This window comes from Malurus melanocephalus, unplaced genomic scaffold, assembly GCF_030028575.1.
Source record: "Malurus melanocephalus ecotype Western Australia unplaced genomic scaffold, MMel_1.1 scaffold_215, whole genome shotgun sequence".
NCBI classification, from domain to species: domain Eukaryota; kingdom Metazoa; phylum Chordata; class Aves; order Passeriformes; family Maluridae; genus Malurus; species Malurus melanocephalus.
Genome location: NW_026623447.1, coordinates 711,117 through 732,570, shown reverse-complemented (window position 1 = coordinate 732,570; position 21,454 = coordinate 711,117). Strand labels below are relative to the sequence as shown.

The window sequence follows — 21,454 nt, the reverse complement described above, 5'->3', positions numbered from 1 at the left end:
GTGAGTCAAAGACAGATGGAGTGAATATTATTTGGTCAGTTTGGTAATTGTGCCTGTGATCTGGGGCTTCCACACAGGCTCCAATCATCCCTGCTGGGGAGGCTGAGAGATTATGGGTGGAAATTCCAGTKAAAGTCTTGTCTCCCATGTCCCAAGTCAGTGAACAGAAACCATTTGGTAACRTCAGGCCTTTGCTGTGTGAGTGACTCACACTCGACCCTGTGGTGCCATTGTGATGCTTTGTGGAAAAGACCTGAAATAACATCCAGGGCTATTGCAGGGGGAAGGATTTTGAAGCTGATCCAGATGTATTTGGCTGCAGTTTGATGATGAAACCAAAAATGAAAATGAATGATGAAGCAGCCAAGCGGATCATACTTGTGTCAAGGGAGTGAAGTGCTGGCCTGGAGTGCAGAATTTGTCACCATACAGARCCCAGTAAGGGCAGAGCTGTGGGCAGCTGGAAGACAGCTAAAAAGATGGAGAGTTTAGTTCTGCATGTGTCAGATTTTGGTAATGTAGGTCCAGAGGGGACTATAGATGACTTACTGTTGGTCCTTCACAGGGAGCCAGGGGAATGCCAGGGCTCTGCCATGGGTGTGGATCAGCACGTGGGTGGGTGAGCCCAAAATTTTATTTCATGCAATGTTTGCATTTTGTGACTCTGGTGAGTGTCCTTTGGTGCACTCAGGAATGGATACACTGCTCCTGGTTCCAAGGCTTGCCTGTGCTGTTGGATGCCACCTACCCCTTTTAGGATAGAGAAGTCTGACTTGGGGTCTGGTTTCTTGAATGGAACCATTTATGCCCTTTCCAGAGCAGCTTCCATAACAATGTGCAAGAACAGCACAGGGTGGATGGGAAAATGGGGGCACTGCTTGGTGGCATGAAAAGGCCACGTGTGCCTGCAGTGCCAGGGGGTTTTACATGGAGTGTACCTGAAATTAGAGAGCTGAGATATTTGCTTGTATTTTTTCTTGGGATATTTGGCTCCCATTTAATTTCCTTCCCTTGTTTTTTTACCACGTTGGGCTGAATGGAGTTTCAGCAAGGGAATTGGGATGTAAGGTGTCTAGCATCAGGATTACACCCAACCAGCTGCCAAATAGGCAACTGGTGCATTATAAAAAAAGTATTTGCAAATGTATTTTGAAGTTTGAAATGGAAACAGTGCACAGTCCCACACGGTTTTTTTTCTAATAAAACATCAGCAGTGGGTACTATCCAACAGTGGTACTATCCAGAGTGGGTACTATCCAATAGTGCTTAATTTAACCAGGATTAGGAGCAGGATCAGTTTGACCCTCGAAAGTGCTCCAGTTAAAACCAGTTGCCACAGGGTGTCACTCCTGCCCTGCACAGGTGGAACTCCCCAGGCATTTTCCTGCTTTTTCACACCCTACAGCTCGTAGAGTTTTGAACATAAAGTTCAGTGTTTCTGGTGTAGTTTTGCAGCTGAACCTCAGTGTTTGGGAAGCTGTGTGTGGCTGCTGTGTGGTCTCTGTGCAAAAGGACAAGTAAGCCCCTTGGTGTTTCTGCTCCACTGTCCTGGTTTAATGCTCATGCTCAGGTGAGGTGGATTTGCTTTGTGTGGAACTGGCCAGCAGGGATGAGRAGGGTGGGTAAATACCTGTCCTGTGAGGCTGGAAATGAATCAGCTTTAGTGTCACCAGGGTCATCAAAAGGCTTTCAGAGCTGACTCCTCTGCCGAGCTGCCTGAGGTAGAGCTGTAATGGGAAAAGAGAGTTGTTTGGTGTATTCCAGGCTGTTATTTCCTACCTGCCTTTAGGTGACATAAACCTGCTTGTCCAGCATGAGAGGTTCCACTCCCTTGTGCTGGCAGGAGTGGTTTGTATCACTGCACTGTGAATGGCACTGGAGAATTGTTCTGGCTTGCAAGTCCCTTCTCCCAGTCAGTTTGAGGTGTTTCTTCAGGCTCTCAAGTTGTGCCACAATAGGAAGGGAAGGGAGGGAAGTGGTTTGCTCCTGGCAGCAGGGCACGTGGGTTCTGGGCTGAAGTGTTGGTGCTGCAGCATCACAGACCCTCTGCTCCCCCTGCCCCGTGTGCCCTCCCCCAAACGGGGCAGCAGCACCCTCAGCTCCAGTGTCATTGCTGCTCTGGTGTCACACAGCCCAAAAAATTCTGCTTCCACCCCAGAGTTCAGTCTGTGGGGCTGCTCTTGTGACAGTGGAGGGAGTGTTTGTGGGTCAGGGACTGCTGGAGGCAATGGGCACACCTTGGAACAGAGCACTCAGAAATAGAGCAGCGCACTCCAGGCTGCTGGGAACTCACCAGTGGCTGCTCCTGCAGCACAAAAGTGCCTGGCAGCTCCCTGCTGCTGGTGGGACAAGGACAGGGAGGACAAAGGAGAGCAAACTGAGGCCACTGGCAGAGCTGGCACTGGAGTATTGCTGGCCACAGCTCCTGTGGCTTCAGGGTCCTGCTGCTCCAGCAGGKCAGGGATCACCAGTGGTGCTGGGGATGCCCAGAGCCCTGGGCATTGCTGGCTCCTTACAAGTGTGGTGAGGTGGGTCTGTGCCATGTAAACACAACAGCCTTGGAAAGACAATTCAGGATCCAGTGCTTTCTGGGTAGTAGGTGGCATTTCTTCTCTTACATATATGTAGTTTACAYATTCAACAGAAGTATCCATGTATTCTCTTGTTTTTTTCTGATAATCATGCAGTGCTTTCAGAAAGTRTGTGTCCSTACTGATCTCCAGCTGATGATTTCCCTGTATCCATGCTCCTGTGGATTATTTTTTTAAGCAGTTTTACTGCTCTTGAATAACCAGYCATAAAGCAGAGATCTGGCAGTGGCTGCTGAGACCCAGCTCACCTGGAGGAGAGAAACCAGCACCTTTGGCAATACCACGTGTGGTCACTTTACAGAATGTGAAGAGACTGCAGACTGATCCCTTTCCCCAGTGCTGATGCTGTTCCTGCTGGCACAGTGCCCACACAGGAGAAGGAATTTTCTCAATTTCCTTTACAGAGGCCAAGCTATTTGAGTCATTTGAGATCACACAGGTTACGTTTGGTTATTACAAATGTAGAATTGGCAACTGACAGAAAGGAAAGTGCATCTGTTTTAAACACAAAATGCTGCTCATAGAGTTCCATGTTTTAAATTTATTCCAGATGCTTGTGTTCCAATTGGTCTCTTTGTTGCTYCCCTTCTCAGCGATGTCCCTGTTGTTGAACCAGTTTAAATCTCACCTAATTCACTGTAGTGCCTGGCCTGTGCTGAGAGCCAGGAATGGCTGTGATTCTCTGTCCACACAGGGTCTGTGTTAATTGGGGTGGGAGGAGGAGAAATTCCACCAAGGTAAGAAAAAATATACCTCAGCATTCAGAGAGCTCCTCCCTTCTAACCCAGACAAGTCCATGTCCATAGGCAAACACAGACTCATTCAGGCAGAAGTCTGTTGTTCCCAYCATGTGTAGAATTCTTTACTTTGATTTACCATAGTTTGTTGTTCAGTTTTTTTAAACAATATGTGCCAGGATTTTGTTACAATTTTTTTTTAGAACTCATTAAAAACCACTAACTGTTGTGTGGAAAACTGTACAGAGCGAGGCACATTACCTTAACAAAATATCTTTGCACTCCTGTAAACATTTTAAATGTTCTGCCCTTCAACAGATGACAGTACCCAGCTTTCTTCAGTAGYTCTTATCCACAGCTTGAATTGTGGTAGCAGAAAATGAATGTTACTATTTTTGTTTTCTGCTTTCCATACCCAGTGCAGTGAGGTTTTTAAAATACATAGCCTAGAAGTTATTGTGCTCACTAGAGAAATATGAAATAGTTTCTTTTGCATCTATGGCACTTCAGCCTTGAGTGTAGCAAGTAAAAGATTAAATAATTTGACTTGAAATAAAAGCGTTAGACTCTTTTTCCTCCTCTTTAATAGATCCTTGGAATAACTAACAGTACTTGTGTTTGTATGAGTGTCTGGGAAAGAGCTGTGAGAATCACGTTTCCCAGACGGTGTGGAAAAAGAAAAGAATTTGCTAAATATATTTAAAGATGGTTTCATGGCTTGTACATGTAATAGAACTGTGAGCCCTGTGTTTAATTACGTTGTCTGGAATCACTGAAGGAATTTGGGCTGTGCAGTGTTGGAGTAGTTAAGAACAACATTCATCCCCTTTTATGTAAAGTTTGGTTGGAGACCTTAGGGAATGGCCAGGCTGATACACAAACTGAGTAACTGCTATTTGGCTATGGGATAATGTAACTCCTGACATAGTATTTCTGTAATACCACACTGTTGTAAACACAAGCCATGGCAAGCCAGTTTTCCTGCATGAACTGAACCTGTTYGGCTCAAAGGAGTTGACTCTTCAGCACACAGATAGTAGCAATGTTAAATTAATCAYAATTTCTTCCCTCCCTCGTTAAAAAATGAAAGAGCTGGTGGTCAGACTTTGCTGAGCTGCTGGGGGGGATGCACAAACATCCTGCAGTGTGCCTTCCCTTGCCTTGGAATGTTAGTTCAGCATTCTGACAGTCATTAAATGTTTTTGAAATTCTGCTGAAACATACTGCTCATCYTTTATTCTTTGCCATTTCAGCCATCCCTTCCCAGTGAAGTTGTTCACCCTCTGTAAAGAAGAGATCAAAAGATCCAAAGACATCCGGAAGCTTCGCTCCAGCATAGGAGTGTGAGTTAATGAAATCAGTCTTTTCTCATAGAAAGTGAAGTGGTTTTAATTTGCCAGATGTAACAGTTAGGACTAGTTCATGTGGAATTTAAATGGAAAATACACCCAAATACATGTGATTGAAGGTTGTAAGAATTTCATAGTTCTGGATGGTTAAAATGAAACATATGATCTGATAAAATTGAACAACTTTTAAAATGTTTATATTCCTAAAGATGCTTAAAGGGAATCATTTTTCTGTTTCTTTGTAGAGAGGTTGACTYGGTGCCATTGACAAATATATATAATTAATTCGTTTGATCTTAGATGTGCACTAGAATGAGTTGAAAATATCTGCAGAATTAGTGTCTGGTTTTAGGCCTCAGGTCAGGCAGCAGAGAGGGCAAAACCAAAAMTTTCCCACTTGGGAAGGACAGTGCTGGGTGAGGAGAGGGGAGGAAAAACAAAAGCAGGTTCAGTAGCAGAAGCTTRGCAAAATAATTCCATTACAACAATGTCAAGCGATGACTTTGATCTTTCATTTATTGAAATGCTTTCATTTAATTCCATATTTCATATTTAATTTCTTTATTGGGAACAGTTTCAGAGTGCAGGGCAGCCTGAGATGAGCCTGGCCCATGTCTCTGGTTTGTCTTTCCCCCTGAGCTGCCCTCCATGTCCAGCCTCCCTCTGCCCTTGCTGTCCATGAGCGCAGTGCAGGGTGGGTTTTAGTGACTTCAGAGCTGCTGCTCAGTGACATTCCCCTCACTTTTGTACCTGTGGGTACAACCTGTGGCAGCTCAGTCACACACCAGGATCTCAGAGTTTCCTTTCTCCTTTCAAGCTGGGATTGCTTGGGGCAGCACAACTTCCCCTTCCCTGCCTTTTTCCCAAGATACATCTTCATCCTGGTCCTCAAAATGTACTTGTGCAGTTGTAACACAAGATCTGTTTGGTTTTTTTGTGGTATTTTCTAGGTTTTGTGGCCTGATTCAATTTCAAGGAGATATGAGAGAGAAAGTTTTCTTCCAGCTGTTTCTCCTCCTTTGCCATCCCTTTCCTATAGTAAGTACTGAAGACTTTGCATATTATCAACTCTACTCTTGACAATACTTTACAGATGAAAAATAATCTGAAGAGTATTAAAGCAGCATTCCCTTTAGTAGGTATTAATGTATAGAACAGACTTTATTTCTCAAGGATCTGCTCTCTGCAGTGCTGSCCCCCAAAACCTGGCTGTGCCACAYRTGCTGCCCTTCCACCTCCTGGCTTTACTGGTTAAACTGGGAGCAGTGCAGGTGCCTCAGCCGTTTGTTTTTGTCACACAGCCCCCAGGCCAGGGAAGATCTGTTCACCATTTAGTGCTGAAAGTTCCAATCAGATAAATTCCTGTTAGTCTGTGTAGAGTTCTGTGACATTTCTGTGACTTGCAACAGCAACACAGGAGTAGGTCTGATTCAAGAAAAGTAAACACTTTTTGTCAGGTGTGACAAAAGCTGGTGTGGTGCAGGAAGGTTTAGCAGACTTTTTAACTTCTTCCTATAACTAAGAGGGCACAGAAATCTGAGTATATACAAGAGATTATATGTTGGTGATATTATTTTAGTCCTTTAAAATCTGTGTTGTCTTAGGATGGTTTGGGATTGGGTTTTTTCATTGCATAAAATCTGGGAGCCCTAACTCTGCAAAGTTTGGTACTTCAGGTTTCTATTCAATTTCCATGTTGTGCTCCATGAGGAATCCTTTGCTGGAGGGGCACATTGTAAGAAATGGAGAGAGATAATTTCAATTTCATGGTTTATTGCTATTTTACGTCACAAATGTGTTTAGTTTTTACAGATGGGTCAATTTGATTTGGCTTCACTAGTCCACAAATAACCCTGTAATTCCTTTGCCTTCCTTTGGCTGCCCTTCGGCTTTTGTCAGGAAAATAACAACTTTTGTTGCGATTTTGCAACACCCATTTTCCATTCAGCATCTTTCCAGCTGTCCTGCCCCAGCAGCCACCCTGGCAGCTCACTGCCCACAGCAGAGCTCCCTCCCGATGCTCTGGGAAAAGCCTGGCACACCCTGCTCTGGAGCTCAAATTCAACATTTGATGGTGCTTGCTGCATGAGCCATCTCCCAGCAGTTCTTCCAAGAGCTCAGCTGCCTCTTCCAGCCTCCAGACTGGGAGATGTTTTGTGAGCCTACAGCAGCCAGAATTAGAGCCAGGCTTTGGCTCAGTGAGTCWCTGCAAGGAATGTTCACATGTTCARATTCATTCCCTGTGAGSGACAGAGGTCTGGCYTTCCCARTGGGAAATACTGCACTGGGTGTAGGAACAGGAATTCCATGAGGTCCCTTCCTGCAGGAAATCCCTGTCAGAGGCAGGAGGGGACTCAGTGTTCACTCTAACATGAGAGCCAATATGAGGGACCAATACCAGTAACAGCACTGGGCTCTTCCCTATGGATTGGAGCATCCAAAGGAGGCCACAAAGATGGTGAAGGCCTTGAGGAGAAGCTCTGTGAGGAATGGCTGAGGGCACTTGGTCTGTTCAGCTGGAAGAGACTGAGGGGAGACCCCATGGCAGTTACAGCTTCTTGTGAGGGGCAGAGGAGGGGCAGGCACTGATCTCTGCTCTGTGGTGACCAGTGACAATACACAGGGAATGGCCTGAAGCTGTGTCAGGGCAGGTTTATGCTGGATATCAGGAAAGGCTCTGTCCCCAGAGGGTGCTGGCACTGCYCAGGCTCCCCAGGGAATGGTCCCGGCCCCGAGGCTGCCAGAGCTCCAGGAGCGTTTGGAGGGTGGGATGCACAGGGGGGGATTGTTGGGGTGTCTGTGCAGGGCCAGGAGCTGGACACCATGATCCTCAGGTCCCTTCCAGCTCAGTGCCATGGCTCTGGGCAGTTCCTGAGCTGCTCTCCCTTCCCTCAGGTGCGCAAGACCACGGCCAGCCAGGTGTACGAGATGCTGCTCACCTACGGCGACGTGGTGGATGTGGCTGTGCTGGAGCAGGTCATGGCCATCCTCAGTGACACCAACTGGTGAGTTAGTGCTGAAATCACTCCTGGGCCCTGCCACAACGACACTCAGTGCCTTTGAAGGCGGTGGGGGAGGAAACTGTAAGAAGTGATACTGTAGGTTCAGCTTTTTATTGCTTCCAGGCCAGAAAATTCTGCTGCAAAGAATTCCTCTGCTCTAAAGAACTCTCCAGGATATTGTGCCACTGGAAAGGGGATGTATAAAATCACCACTAGATAATGTAAAATACCCATATTTTTCTAACAACATAAAAAGGGAGGAAATCTTGGAAGTTTTCCATGAACCAGAGACGGTGCTGTGCWAACAGTCAAACTGCAACTGCACAGACAGTTTCTTGGCATTAATGAGCACTGGCAGGATTTGGGGAAAGGAAGGATCTCTGCAAGCTGGAAAACAACAGAATTAGCAGAACAGCTCAAATCTCCCATGAAATGTAATTACTCAACATGTTACAAGCGTTGTATTCAAGCAAACATTTGGAATTGGAACAGTTTAGAAGTTTCCCAGGCATAGGATGGCATGAATTAAACAGCCACTTTACAGAATGYAATTCAGTTTTTTACCTACTCTTACCTGCACTGTTAGCTTCTTCCAAGGGCAGGGGAAGAGGGTYCTGTTCTCCATGAGCATGATCCAGTGACTTTCAGGGCAAAGGAATCATTCCCTGAGCACCTCTGCAGTGACAGGAGCAGGGAACCAGGATTTTGGCACTGGATTTTCCCCTTCCTCAAATTCTAGCATTGGGCATTATCATCACCTGGGCAGGYTGATGAAAGGCTGCATGCCTGGGAGATTTGAGGAATACAGAGTTTTAAGTTAATAATTAGTTTATTAGTTTTGCATCCTTGTTAAACATTTTTCCTTGTCACAGACCTGGGTCATGGAGGTGTTGCCCCAAACAACAATCACAGAGAACAAACAGATGTAGAAAAATACAGACTTTATTTAGTCATTATATTAAATAGCTTTTTCTCTTAATTGACATTTCATGGAAATAAATTTATCCCAGACAAACTCAAAGAACAAATACACCTTAAGGCTGGGTGGCAGATTTGCAGACTGCATGTTACACTGATTTCTATGTGCTTTCCAGTTTATTTCTGTGCTCGAGCTTAAATAACCTTGTATTTGTGAAAAGAAATCTAAGTTTGTCATTGTGAGGGATTGGCTGCTGCTCTTTTTCTGAATTTTCCAGTGCAAAATTAGAACAAGAGTCTCAGGTTTGAAGGAGTAACCACCAGCAGTTCTGCCTGTGGTTACAACTCCTTGTTTAATTGCACATGGAAGTTGAGGATTGTGTTGGGTGTGATTCAGTGCTCCATTATGAAACCTGCATAGGAATTGCAGAATTTATTACCAGACACTGGGGCACAGGACAAGATGGGTGCTGTCACCAAGGGCTGGGTACAGGGCCAACATTCACAGTGGTACAGGAAAAGCAGTGGTAGTTCAGTTCTGCTCACAAACAACTGGGTTACAAAATCAAAGCAAAATACTTCCCCAGAAAAACACTYCAGAAAAATAAATATTCTGTTTTCACCCTGTTGTTTTCAGGGTGTGCCTGGCTTATTCTGGCTGGGAGCAAGCCCTGAGCACCCTGCTGCAGTATGGCCATGGCTGAGATGAAAGACAAAGAGCTCGTGTACTCAAAACTGAATTACCTTGTTAGATTAAAGCTGTTCACAGAAGAAGAGATTTGAAGCTGTTGCTGAGTGTCAGAACGAGCTACTTGTTTTCCTTAAGCTCTCTCAGTGCTAAAATAATCAGTCTAAATTCTGAATTACTCTGAGTATTTGCAGCAGGAAGCCAAATGAGAATTTGAAGGAATATGGTAATTATTGGGATACACATATTTTCCTTGTTGGGACTACACAGACTTTATCATACAATTGTGTCATGCAGAGTTTAAACAAATTACTGCATAAATAATACATTTTGTTCAGCTACAGGAAGATTTCCAGTAGTAAATAAGACAAATTGTCCAAGGTGTGAAAAAAAAAAACAAACTCAAGTTACTTCTAATTTGCCCCTTTTTTGCTTTTTCTCTATAATTTTGGACTCTGTTGAACAAGAGTTTTGGACTCAAATTTATCATTAGTTAAGTTTGTAATTGCTCATTTACAATTGTTGATTAAGAAAACCCAAATAAATGTCCTGCCCTGGTGAGCAGGACCAGCAGCCTCCCAGCATTCCAGCACGAGGGGGAGGCTTCTGCCACATGGGAAAGAATGGTTGTAGGGATTTGGGGCATTTTGGGGCTTTTTGGAACTGACAGGTTCTGAGGTAATTATCTCCTGGACAAGGCACCATTTCAGAAACTTTTTGAAAGATTCTAAGTTTYAGGTTTGGATTGTCTGCTTCAGGAGAAAACTTCTGCAGAGGTGGGAGTCTTCTCCRAATTCAAATAACTTCTCCAAATAACTTTAGAGAGTAAATTAGTGAACTTGTAATCAAAAGTTGTACAAATAAGTGGGGTTTTTTAATATAAAACTCTAATAGTCTTGGACATTTTAATAGYAACTGGTTACCTGTAGCAGATCTGGTGTGTATTTATGGTTTATCTGGCTGAAGATGGTACAAAAAGGTACATTAGTCTTTAAATGTGACACAACAAAAACTCCTAAATTTGAAATGTGCATGAAAGGACACACACATCGTGGTGCAGGGGTGACATGGATCACTTGAGGAGTTGAATGGATGTGTATGAATTTACTGAGAGCACCCTTTCCTCTCCCAGGGAAGCAGAACTGCCCGTGGTGAGGGAGAGACGCAACTGCCTCTGTGACCTCCTGAAAGTGCCCAGACCTCAGCTGGTGCCCAAGGTGAGGTGGGAATGTGCTCCAGGGGTCGTTTGTTCATGGAGGTGCCCATGTGCCCCACAGGCTGTTCCCAGGCAGCTGCACAACACATGGGGTGGCTGGAGCTGCTGCCTTGGGCCCTTCCAGCMTCATTCCAGACAGCATTCCAGGCTGGCAGCACCACATTCCAGACACAGATGTGCAGACACTGCTCCTCTGCCCTTCCTGGGGAAAGGGAAAAGACAAAACCTTCTCCATTTCAACAGCAAGATGATGACATGAGGTGTTGTGCAAACCACAGGATTCCAGCACTGCCTCTGTGGACAAATGGGATACAAAACCAAAATTTTTTTTAAGTATATGTATATAAAATGTTTTAATATTGTTTGCTATGTTTTTATATGTTACATTTTTATATCTGTATTACATATATAAAAAGTATACGAAAGAATCCATTCCCAGGGAGACAGATGACACACCCAGCTGCAGGTCCCACATCCAGTGAGGAYAGTTTGGAATTGCCTACTCGCTCAGTATTTCAGAATACAGAACTTTCTGCTTTGGTAGGGATTCTGTAAGAGGTTATTACGTTTTAAGTAGTACATGTTACTGAATTTATATATAAATATTTATCTTTCTTTAAAGACTTATACTTAAGACATCTATGAATACCTTCAAAGACCTCCTGCTGCCCCATAGCAGTTTCTTTACTCATTTTCCAGTTTTTACCATCTGCTTTTAGTACAAGTTTAAAAAACCACTACTAACATTTTTATGATTCTGGAAAACAAGAGTCTGAACCTCCTGCCCAGACAAGGAATTGTTTTTAGAACAAAAACTGACCAGAGCATTTCTTTTAAAGATTTTCTAATCAAGTAATAGAAAGATTATGCCCAAAATAGAGATCTTGCAAGATGAATGCTGATCTCAAAAAACCCTTTATTTTAATCCTTAATTATTGAAGGCTGAGAGAAGACATGACAGGATGAAAACGTGAATAAAGATAGCTTCAGCTGAAATCAACACTTTCGACTCCTTTAAATTTTGTACAAATAAAACTTTCTGAAGGGTAGTCAAACTGTGGTGTTAAAAAGACTAAATATAACAGCTTTGTCTGTATTTTCTATTCAGGTTACTCAGTTACAGGGCTGGGACAGTGGCAGGACAGTGGTGCCCAGGCCTGCTCCATGTGACTTTGTCCTTTTTTTTCTCTCTGACAGAGTTCAGCATGAGGAGGAGCAGTCCTGGCTGGAGCTGGAGCTCGTGGTTTTTGTGCTGTCAGGATGGGAGGAGCTGAGCCCTGGATCTCAGCAGCACTGAGCCCTGCACTGCTGGACAGAAGAGGCAGAGCCTGTCTGGAAGCACAGATGTGCCACAGGAAGACAACCAAAATTCCTTGTTTTCAGTTGTAAATGTTGCTGTCTGGCAGGTTCTTGTCGTGCTCTGTCACACCGACCTGTCTGGTTTGGTGTCAATGGTTTGTACTTCCCCAGCTAAACAGAGCCTGTGCTTGTACACACACTGAGAATTAAACCTGACCTGCTGCTCTGGGCTCTTAAAGATTTGTTTTCCAGGGGTAAAAACAGCAACACTTAGTGATACTAACATCATCCTGAGCATCACGTGTCCTGTGGAGAAGTCTGTCATTCCTTTGTCATAGTCAAACAAAAAAAACAGGTTTCACTTCAGCTWATGTCAAAGCCTCTCATAACAGCTCTTTGTGTAACTAATTCAGACAAATTGTTTTTGTGGTAAACTTGCTTTTGAAGAAGGTAAATCAGTTCTTGAAGAAGCTGCCAGGAATTCAGCCCATTTCTTAAACTCTTCAAAATGATATGGCTCCAGCATTGATCTTCAGCAAGATCAGTGTGATGGGGAGGACAAATACACAGGTCACACCATATGGTAATTACACTGTTATTTTATGGCTGTAATTAAATCCCACTATCCCAACACCTGAACAGTGGCTGTKTGTGTATGTAGACAGATCTCTACAAATTTGAAAGGAAGGAAAAATTGGGGCAGAGAAGCTAGAACCAAGCCAGTTTCTCTGTGAAGTATCTGCAGCAAACTGAGCTCATTTCCAAAGCTCGAACCTGGCTGGCTCAGATTCTGTTTGTTTTTGAAGAAAGGAACTATAAATGAGATTATTCAATACTTCTGAAGGATTCTTGCAAGGCTGACTGGCAGCTGGAATTAGTGGAGCTCAGGGTTCTTCACTGAYTGTTGATCAAGTGGTTCTGAGCTCATGCTGAGCAGCAGCCAGTGCTGGCAAGGAAATGCTCCTGCACCTACAGCCCCTGTGCTCTTACACTAACAGGGAACTTTCCAGAACATTCCTGAAAGATTTTGGGGTTGTAAAGTTACACCTGTAGGTCCCTGTTCAAACAACAGCACAAGGTGTGCTGGCACAGCCTGAGTATTCCAGCCAGTGGGAGGAGGTGTGGTGGAAAGGGTGAGTAGCTGCACATGGCTCAGCTGGCTGCCAGGGGTGTCACAGACACTGCTGTGCTTCTTACACAGCCCCAAATCCGAGGATGCTCCCCTTGAATGTCAGCCCTGGCCCTCTGCAGAGCCCAGGAAACACCAGGAGCTGCTCTGGGAGCTGGGAATGTGCAGGAGCAGAGGAGGGGTGAGGGCCCCAACCAGTGTGTGACTGGAAACTCTCTGCACTTCCAGTGCTTCAGGCTTTGCCTCAGGCATGTCTGAGGCTTCCCTGTGTAACAGTGCTCTGCTAACCCTGTGCTTGGTGGGTATTTAAATTAAAAACACAACTTRACAGTCAAACTGAGTGATGTGCAACAGTAAAACAGCACACAGCATTATMCCTGGTGTAACTGTGACCTCCCTTACAAAAGGATTACTCAGCCCAAAGATTAAATTAATGAAGCACAAATGACTAAAAGATTCTAAACCTCTGAAGAGTTTTGTTCTTCCTGCACCCAGATAGAGAGAGAGCAACACACTTCAGCAGCAGTGCCTCACCTTGGATTCAGTTRAAGTGATAATAATCTGTCCCTTCCTTCAGGTTCAGCATGCCCAGGTTTGTTTCAAAGACTCCACCTGTCAAATCCTRTGAGGGAAGAACAAGAAAATTACCTCAAACTCATTTCAGGTTGTAACAGGTTTGGGTTATTGGTTTCTTCTTGGACAGGAGAAAGTCCCACTTTCAGAACTTAACAAAGGCTCAGAAAGGTTTCTATTCAAAAATTAAGGGTATGTTGAAAAGATAGTGTTCAAATCAGTATGGGGGGAATGTCAAACAGCTCCTCACCTCTCTTGTGCTGCTCTTCTGTTTGCTACTGCAAACRTTGGCAAAAAATGGACCAAGGGAGTGAGTTTAACAAAACAAGTGGTTTGTGTAGATTTTGAGCACTGATTAGCYTGTCTGATACAGAAAGCCTTCCATCAAGCAACTGAAGTACTCTGCAGAGTTAAAGGTGTTTCCTTGTGAGCCCCAGTCAAGTTAGCAGGACAGGAACTGGGTACATTTGGTCTATGAGCAACCTCAGKGATGTCATTAAGAAAACATGGCACCTCCAGCATTTCTGAGCACTGGGTCTCCCTGGAATCCTTTTAATTCCACTGATCTTAAAAAATGTCACCAAGAAACCCCAAGAATTAAAGCTGACACCACCACAGGTGGTGGATAAAGCTGTTGCTCGTGTTTGTGTGGTTGGCCCAAAACAGCAATGTCAATGTTTAGGATGGGAAATTACAGAAATGGAGTCCACTTGAAAGTGGAATTGAAGGAGTTGGAATGCTGGAGTTGGCTAGAATAACTGGAGTAAAAAATTGCTCTGCGATCTGAACCTGAGTCCAGAAATGTAAGGTTTTGGTCTCCCATGGAAGACAATAATCACTAAATCTGATCCAGAATTTGACTAAAATAGATAACCACAAGACATAAAATCCATCCCTGAACCCTAATGTTTACTAACCCTGTAAAATTYATAAAATAACTAATGAATGCTTTGGARAAGGATGGGAAAGGGCCAAGGACAYGAGGCTTTTGAWGCCAGGGCTCYACTTTCCTAAACCAAATCCTTACCTGGGCAATAAGGCCCTGATTGTGACAGATATTGAGTACTTTTTTGCTTTGACTTCTTGAAATCAGGCATACCCGCTGGGATTTTATTCTTGGAAGGATTGAGTCCTAGTTTCACAATTTAGTTAAGATCCCAAACTGTCCCTAATCTGTCTGRAGAACACTCACATCAACAGGGAATTCCCCCCAGAAGTACAGCCTTGAAATGACCTTTATCCTCACTAATGATTCCATAAACCCAAGATTTCACAAGTTAGGACACAGGGTATGGAACAGTTGTGTTTAGCTTGCTGAAAAAGATAACCTGCTTTATAGAGGGGTTAAAAAATCCATAAGAGACCAGATAACTAAATTAAATGGGAGAGTTAAAGACAAATCTTTCATTCCCAGAGCACAGGAAAGAGCAGGCAGGGCTGTAAGAGAAGAAGGCAATAAGAAAGGCAGTAAGAGATCTCACCACAAATTTTCTGAAAACTTCATACAATCAAACTAGTTTAATGGCTGTGACAGAAAAATAAAAATCCCTTTYATTTCCAGCCATTGGGATCCAAGCCAAGACAGGGCACAATACAGCATTTCCAAGCATTTTGTTTTTACCTCCAAGTGAGAGCAAACACGGAGCACAAACGCTTGGGGAAGTGCTGCTCTGACCAGCTAAAGCCACACTTTCATTCTCCTCAGCACAAACCTAACACACACAGAGCAGAATTCCAGCTCCAGCTGTCTGTGAAGCTGTTTTAAAATGCAAGCTGAGCARAGATCAGAGGATGCTTGCTTCTTCCAGAAGGATTTGCTCCTGTACCAAAGCCATGCTAGAGCTCATAAGAGAGGAACTGCCTGAACAAATAAATGAGCCAATGCTGCTCCAAATACATGGCCAACAGTCACTTCTTGTAAACAACCCACTTAATAAACACATCTAATCTCCAAAATCACCCTCTTAGAGCTGCATAGAAACATGCAGGTTTTGTCTGTATCAAAAGGAAAACTAATCCTCYACCACAAACAGAAAATAAAAGCCAATAAAGCCCATTAAAACACACTTCCTTCTTCAGAAAATGGTGATGAACTTAGGTTGGTGAAGAATAAGCAAGCAGAAAATGCTCAGTGGCCATAAGAGGAAAAATAGACTGAAATCCCAACTGAAGTCACAGASCAGARTTTGCAGACAAGATRYTGTATAATAGTCTCATTGTAAGGGYTTCACAGATTAAACGTGCTTTAGAACAGGTTGCACAGATGTTTTGTCTGGGGACTTCCACCCACCATTATATGCACTATGAAGAATTAAATTAGTTGTAATAGTACTTGCTGATCCAAGAGTTTATCGACTAACAGCACACCATAATGCCCTGAAGCACTTTGAGTCTGGCTTTACAACCCAGAGTTAAAATGTCAGAGTTGATCATGATGCTGGGAGTGCCAAGTTAAAAGCAGGCTGTACCAGAGGAGATGAGATGCAGCTAATCCATCTCTGAAGAGATCTTGCACAGTGTTAGAATGTCAGAGTTTGTGTGTAGCTGCAGGTTTTAGTTGCTGTCAGAAAGGTTTTTATCAGTGTTCACCAYTGCAATGTATTTGCTATTTTAAAGTTTCTGTTTTATCCACACACTGTGTTATAACAGCAAAAGAAGCGCTGGTTATCATCTAATTATGTTATCAGGGCAATCAAACCAGTTGAAATAAGGTACCACAGTCAGGCACAGAAGAGGCCTCAGAACTGGCAGTGCCAAACAATGGCTTTTAAAGTCTGATTTAAAAAACAAAGCCTTTGCCATACATGGGGCTGCAAAATGCTTGGCCCAAAGGAGGCTGAGTGCATGTGCTCATTTGAGAATGTAATGGTATTGGGCAAGGAAGTTCAGTGGATCCAGCTCCATTACAGAAGCTGTACCTTTTCTTATTCTACCTAATACTGCTGATTTAACTCCCCAAAATACCCTGCACAATCAGTTTGATAAAAAAGGCCATTCAACTGCATAGCAAAAGCTTCTGGGAAAAGCTACCTACAGTAAATAGAAACTCATTTTCCTAAGGAGCAAATGCTGCTACTGCAGTTAAAGCCAAAGGTGGAACTCACCAGCTTGACACAGATCACGAACGGTGGAGTCGCATCCCTGAAGTGACACACAGGAATTTTTGGCTTTGGTCTCTCCTGCAGGAAGAAGYGGTGCAGAAGCACACAGGTTATTTGCTAGCTTGGTTTTAGGAACTGCTAAACTCTAAAAGGGGAAAAAAAGACGATGAGCCCTGATGCTGAATGGACCTTGCTCATTTTCTGCCCRTTGTTTCAGTGCCTGTTGTGTTTCAGTGCAATTCTGTTGTTTTGTGTGAAGCCACACCAAATTGGAATTTGGAGCTTTCTGCTGCTCAAAGAAGCTTTCAGTGCTTCACTGCTTCCTCCTCACCTCCAAGTTCTATTTTCAGTCCTTTTCCAAACAATTCCCTCTTTGATCTGATTGCAAGGTRTGCAGCTTCAATAGCTTGCCCATAGCAAATGTTCCTCCTTTGCTTTTGTTAWTTTTTTGCCATTTCACTGAGCTGCATTTTGCCATCAGAGAGCATCAGAGCAGGCAAAGAGCAGAGACAGAGGAGGATCACCATGGATTCAAACTGTAGGATTTTCTAAGAATCCCCTTTTTCAGTATAATCTTCACAACTGATGTGAGGAAATGGGTATGCTTTAGGAGGAGAAATGCCCAGGATCTATGTCAGTCATACTATTACTGCACTAGTAGGCAGTGAGTCCTCAGTATTCCAGGTCAAAATCCTGAATCCCAATTGCCTCCCTGCAGTTCAAAGCACTCCCTGTTTTCCCAGTATAAAATCTKCACAGTTACTCCAGGTAAGCACAGGCTGTACCTCAGCAGGTGCTCTCCTCACCCTCCTTCACTSAGTCCCACTCCCAGCAGATACAAGGATCTGGCAAACTCAGGGTAATTTGATTTACAAGATAAGTTGCTGGAAAACTTTTAATTTTGAAGGTTCCTTTCCTTTATCCACTATAAACCAAATTCTTCTTCCACTTAGAAGACAAACCTGTTAGTGACGACTATGTTTTACCCCATCATCAGAATCCTTTCAGAATATGTGTTTTTGTCTTTCTAAACTGACTTCAYTGAGTGTGAAGCTGACAGTTCTGGCTCCAGTTTGCATTCCCATGTCCATTCCCAGCCCTCCCATTTTCTGTCATCTTCACCAAAATGAGCTGCTACACAACATGTACAATCASTGATGTATTCCTTCATCACATTCCCCAGGACATTTCTAGATCACAACAAAGAATGCAAGAGTGGGTATAACTCACCTCTGATTCCTCATAAGTGTAGAATCCTTTTGATATTTTCTTTTCATCGACATCACAAAATGCAGTTACCTGAAAAACAAGCAGAATGTTTCACTTGTAGTGTATCACTGTAAGCAATGCTGCAGGCATGGGAATGGACACAGGAACAGGGCAAAGCACCTTTACAGCTTAAACACCAAATCACTAAATCCTTTCTGGGTATGCCTTAAGGAGTTGGGGAAATTCTGCTGTTGCCTATGAGCACAATCTGTACATGAGGACAGGTGATCTTGAGTCACTCACTGCACAGGAGAACACAACCTCATCCTCGGGGAGTGAACTAAACCCACACCAGTCTCCTCATTCTGACACTTCTACTTAACAGCCAAGATGAGATAAAACAAAAACTTCTCTCCCCCTGCCCACCCCAAGCATGGAGTGCACCCCCAGACACCTCAGGACAGTGGTGCTGCACCTTTGGGTGCTCTGCAATACCAGACTCAATTCCAGGGCATAACACACCAAGTTTGAGGCCTCCCGTGGTTATGAACTTCTGTTTTTCAACCAAAAAGTTCAGCAGATGTGGTGTTTAAACACAAATAATTGCTGCTTAGTTTTGCTTATCTTACTAGASTTATGAAAGCATTATTTGCAGACCTAGGTGCCAGATACTTCAGATGGGTTTTTATTTGCATTCCCCATAAATATGCAGGCAGAATAAATGCCTTCCATCTAAAATACACAATGTCCTTATTTCTGAGCCACTAGGTTGCCAGAAAAATTTTGGAAGACTTTTTAAAATAAACATGGCTGTGTTTTCCTCTGACTTCCGTTGGATCTATTGGTATTATCTACATGGAGCTCTTATGCTGAAGCAAAACAGTTGAGACAGCTAAAGTCATACAGAAATCAATTATTCTGGTGAAAGCTGGATARCAGCTTTCATATCTTTTTAATTGCTCCATTAAAAATTGATTAACAACACTTACTGCTGAGAAAATTTGAAAAGTGAAACAGCTGCTTATTAATTTATTAGGTTAGAGAAGGCTGAAAAGGCTGGCTCKCTTTCCAAGTATAAAATCTCTCTCACACATTTTCTTCCTATGATTAAGATGMTTTTCTTTTACCTGAAGTGACCTAATGCTGTTTGTATAGAGGGAAACACTGTYTTCTTAACACCATAATATCATTTCCTTCATTAAATATCAATGGCAAGAGAAYGCAAACAAAAATATCAAGGAACTGCAAATAAGGCTGCAAACCACCAGTGTCCAAACCAATGTGGAAAATGAGCTGATAAACTGCAGAGGATGGGCAGGGATAGTCCCTGAACCCCTTAGAGACATTCAGATCTGGAGAAGAGATTGCATAAAAACAGGCACCAAAAGAAGAATAGAACATTAAGGAAACATGAAATTTCCCCAGTGGGGCTCTGGGATTAAGGAATCACACCATGGGCAGATCCAGATTTTAGCTCTGGGTGATCCTGGTGCAGGGATTGCTCTAAGGACATCACCCCCTGTGTCAGCATTGGAATGGAAAGGGGAAGGAAGGAGGGAATTCAGGGAGGTGCCAGGARGGCACTGGACACTGCACAAGGTATTTGTGCTGGTGCTGCTGGGTTAGACAGTAAAACACATATGTAACTCCTTCACAGGTTAAAACACTTTACATCCCTGCCCTATTTCCGTGCCCACTGCAGTGCTTCACTGTAGTTGAAAAATCAGATGGTGTGGATGCCTACACCCACATATACATATATAAATGTGTGTGTGTATATATATATGTGTGTGTGAAGGGAATCAGGTACAAGTGACTGTGGAGAGAGAAGATTCCCTAACTGTATTCTCTTCTTTCTGTGCCCACCACCTTTAAAATTCTCCAATATTCAGCAAATCTCAGTTCTACCACTTGTGCTTTACTGTGCTGGAAGCTGTGATCATCAGTATTTAACAGGATATGCCTTCAGTGTCAACCCAGCAGAGTTCTAGGAACAAAAACAGTCCAATGTTGACTCACCTTCCAATAAGTTAAGYTATTTTTGAAGCTGCTTATGCTCTTATAGATAATAAAAACCAAACTCAAACACCGAAACATGACAAGGTAAAATGAAATTCTATTTACACTTCACTGTCAGTAACTGAGAATTCAGCTGCAAGATCTGTGCTGGAAAGTGTCACTGCTCAACCTCCGTGTGTTATAAGACAGGTAACAGAACCCCCTAGATTTCTCAAAAAGAATCAATTTCTTTCTAATATCCAATCTAAACCCCTGTCARTTTGAAACCATTTCTCCTTGTCCTGTCTAYATACYCTTGTAAACAGTCTCTCTCYAAAGAYAGTTCTTGTATCACTAAATTACCATTAATTCTAATCCTCCCTCTCAGCCTGGGCCATMACTCAAATTTCTGGGTGTAGAAAACTCAGCCAAATGCCTTTTCCACAGTGACTCCCCAGCCCCCAAAACATCCCCCATACAAAACCCCTCTATGAAAAAAATAACCCAGGTGAGCCTGTGACAAATTTCCCTTGGAAGATGGAAAGAACTGAAACCCTTTTTTGTTATCACTGAGGAATTTCTCTGTATAATTCTCAATGGATTCAGGCAGCTTAGATCTGATATTTACAGTGGTATAAACAGGTCAGACTTGAATGGGCAATTTTTCTGCCAGGCTGCACACCATGTGGGTGGCCGAAATATAAGTCAACTATTTTTCTGACACACACTATTTATTTTCCAATTAAAGCAAAGCTATGTGTGGAGTCTAAATACAGAACTTAGGCACAGTTGTTTATCCTATAAGGAGAAGTCAGGACATCAGGCTTATGTGAGTTATTTACTTTAYACACTATCAGGATGAACCCAGAGTCACCTATTTATTTTCCTGCATTAATGGGCTTTTTTCTTGTAGCTTTTATGAAGACCATCTATCCACACATGAACTCCTGTCTTCCTGTAAGAAACCATAAATTATAAAGCCATAAAAGGGTCTCAATATAATTTTTTTTTCCTCTCATTTTAGCAAAATTACTCTTTGGCAATACCTCTGAGAGGATGACACCACTGATGCTTAGAGTCCCCAGATCACACTTCAGTGTTACTAAAATATATAAATTATTCATTTTGTTTGAACATCTCTTGTATAAAAATCTGCACAATTACAAAATTTCCAAAGGAAAAAGCCTGCCAATTTTCTCAGCTCAGTTTGGGAGGAGATGGCCGGGTATCTGCTATGGACAAGCTATGGAACTACTGTAAATAATTTTTATAAGTCTGGATTGCCACTTCCATTAACAGTGGTGTAAGAGAAAAAGAAGAAATTGTCTTCTCCTTCATAAGAGAAAGTTTACATWGCTGGAAAGATAAGATATTTACTCAGAAACAGACTCTGCTAGGGAGAGACTTTGAGGAAGATAAAAGCCCTTCCCTGGCTGGCTCTTCCTAATAAACACAGTGGCTCTGCAGGGCCAGCCTGGGGCTATCAGACCTCCCTGGGGAAAAGGAGATGAATGGGAGCAGATCCTCCTCCAGTGTYCAGCCCAGGAAGGACCAGCAATGACAGAAGAGTGCCTTGGGTGCAGCTGGGACTCCCTGCCTGTTTGAGCTCTGCTGTGATTACACAACAAGGAATTGTTTGTTTCC

General features: G+C 43.2%; 2 protein-coding genes across 2 annotated transcripts in view; one reads left to right on the top strand and one right to left on the bottom strand.

Annotated features, from left to right (window-relative positions):
• TBCD (tubulin folding cofactor D) overlaps window positions 1-10,783 on the top strand; it is a 117,662-nt gene extending 106,879 nt beyond the window's left edge. Inside the window, exons 38-41 of the mRNA XM_057374085.1 lie at window positions 4,582-4,671; window positions 5,628-5,715; window positions 7,573-7,682; window positions 10,418-10,783. Coding sequence (XP_057230068.1) covers window positions 4,582-4,671; window positions 5,628-5,715; window positions 7,573-7,682; window positions 10,418-10,760 — 631 coding nt within the window. The 3' untranslated portion in view covers window positions 10,761-10,783. The remainder of the gene's footprint in view (window positions 1-4,581; window positions 4,672-5,627; window positions 5,716-7,572; window positions 7,683-10,417) is intronic.
• B3GNTL1 (UDP-GlcNAc:betaGal beta-1,3-N-acetylglucosaminyltransferase like 1) overlaps window positions 9,334-21,454 on the bottom strand; it is a 117,863-nt gene continuing 105,742 nt past the window's right edge. The window contains exons 10-13 of the mRNA XM_057374056.1: window positions 17,834-17,902; window positions 16,607-16,681; window positions 13,464-13,551; window positions 9,334-10,795 (exon numbers count right to left, since the gene is read on the bottom strand). Coding sequence (XP_057230039.1) covers window positions 13,471-13,551; window positions 16,607-16,681; window positions 17,834-17,902 — 225 coding nt within the window. The 3' untranslated portion in view covers window positions 9,334-10,795; window positions 13,464-13,470. The remainder of the gene's footprint in view (window positions 10,796-13,463; window positions 13,552-16,606; window positions 16,682-17,833; window positions 17,903-21,454) is intronic.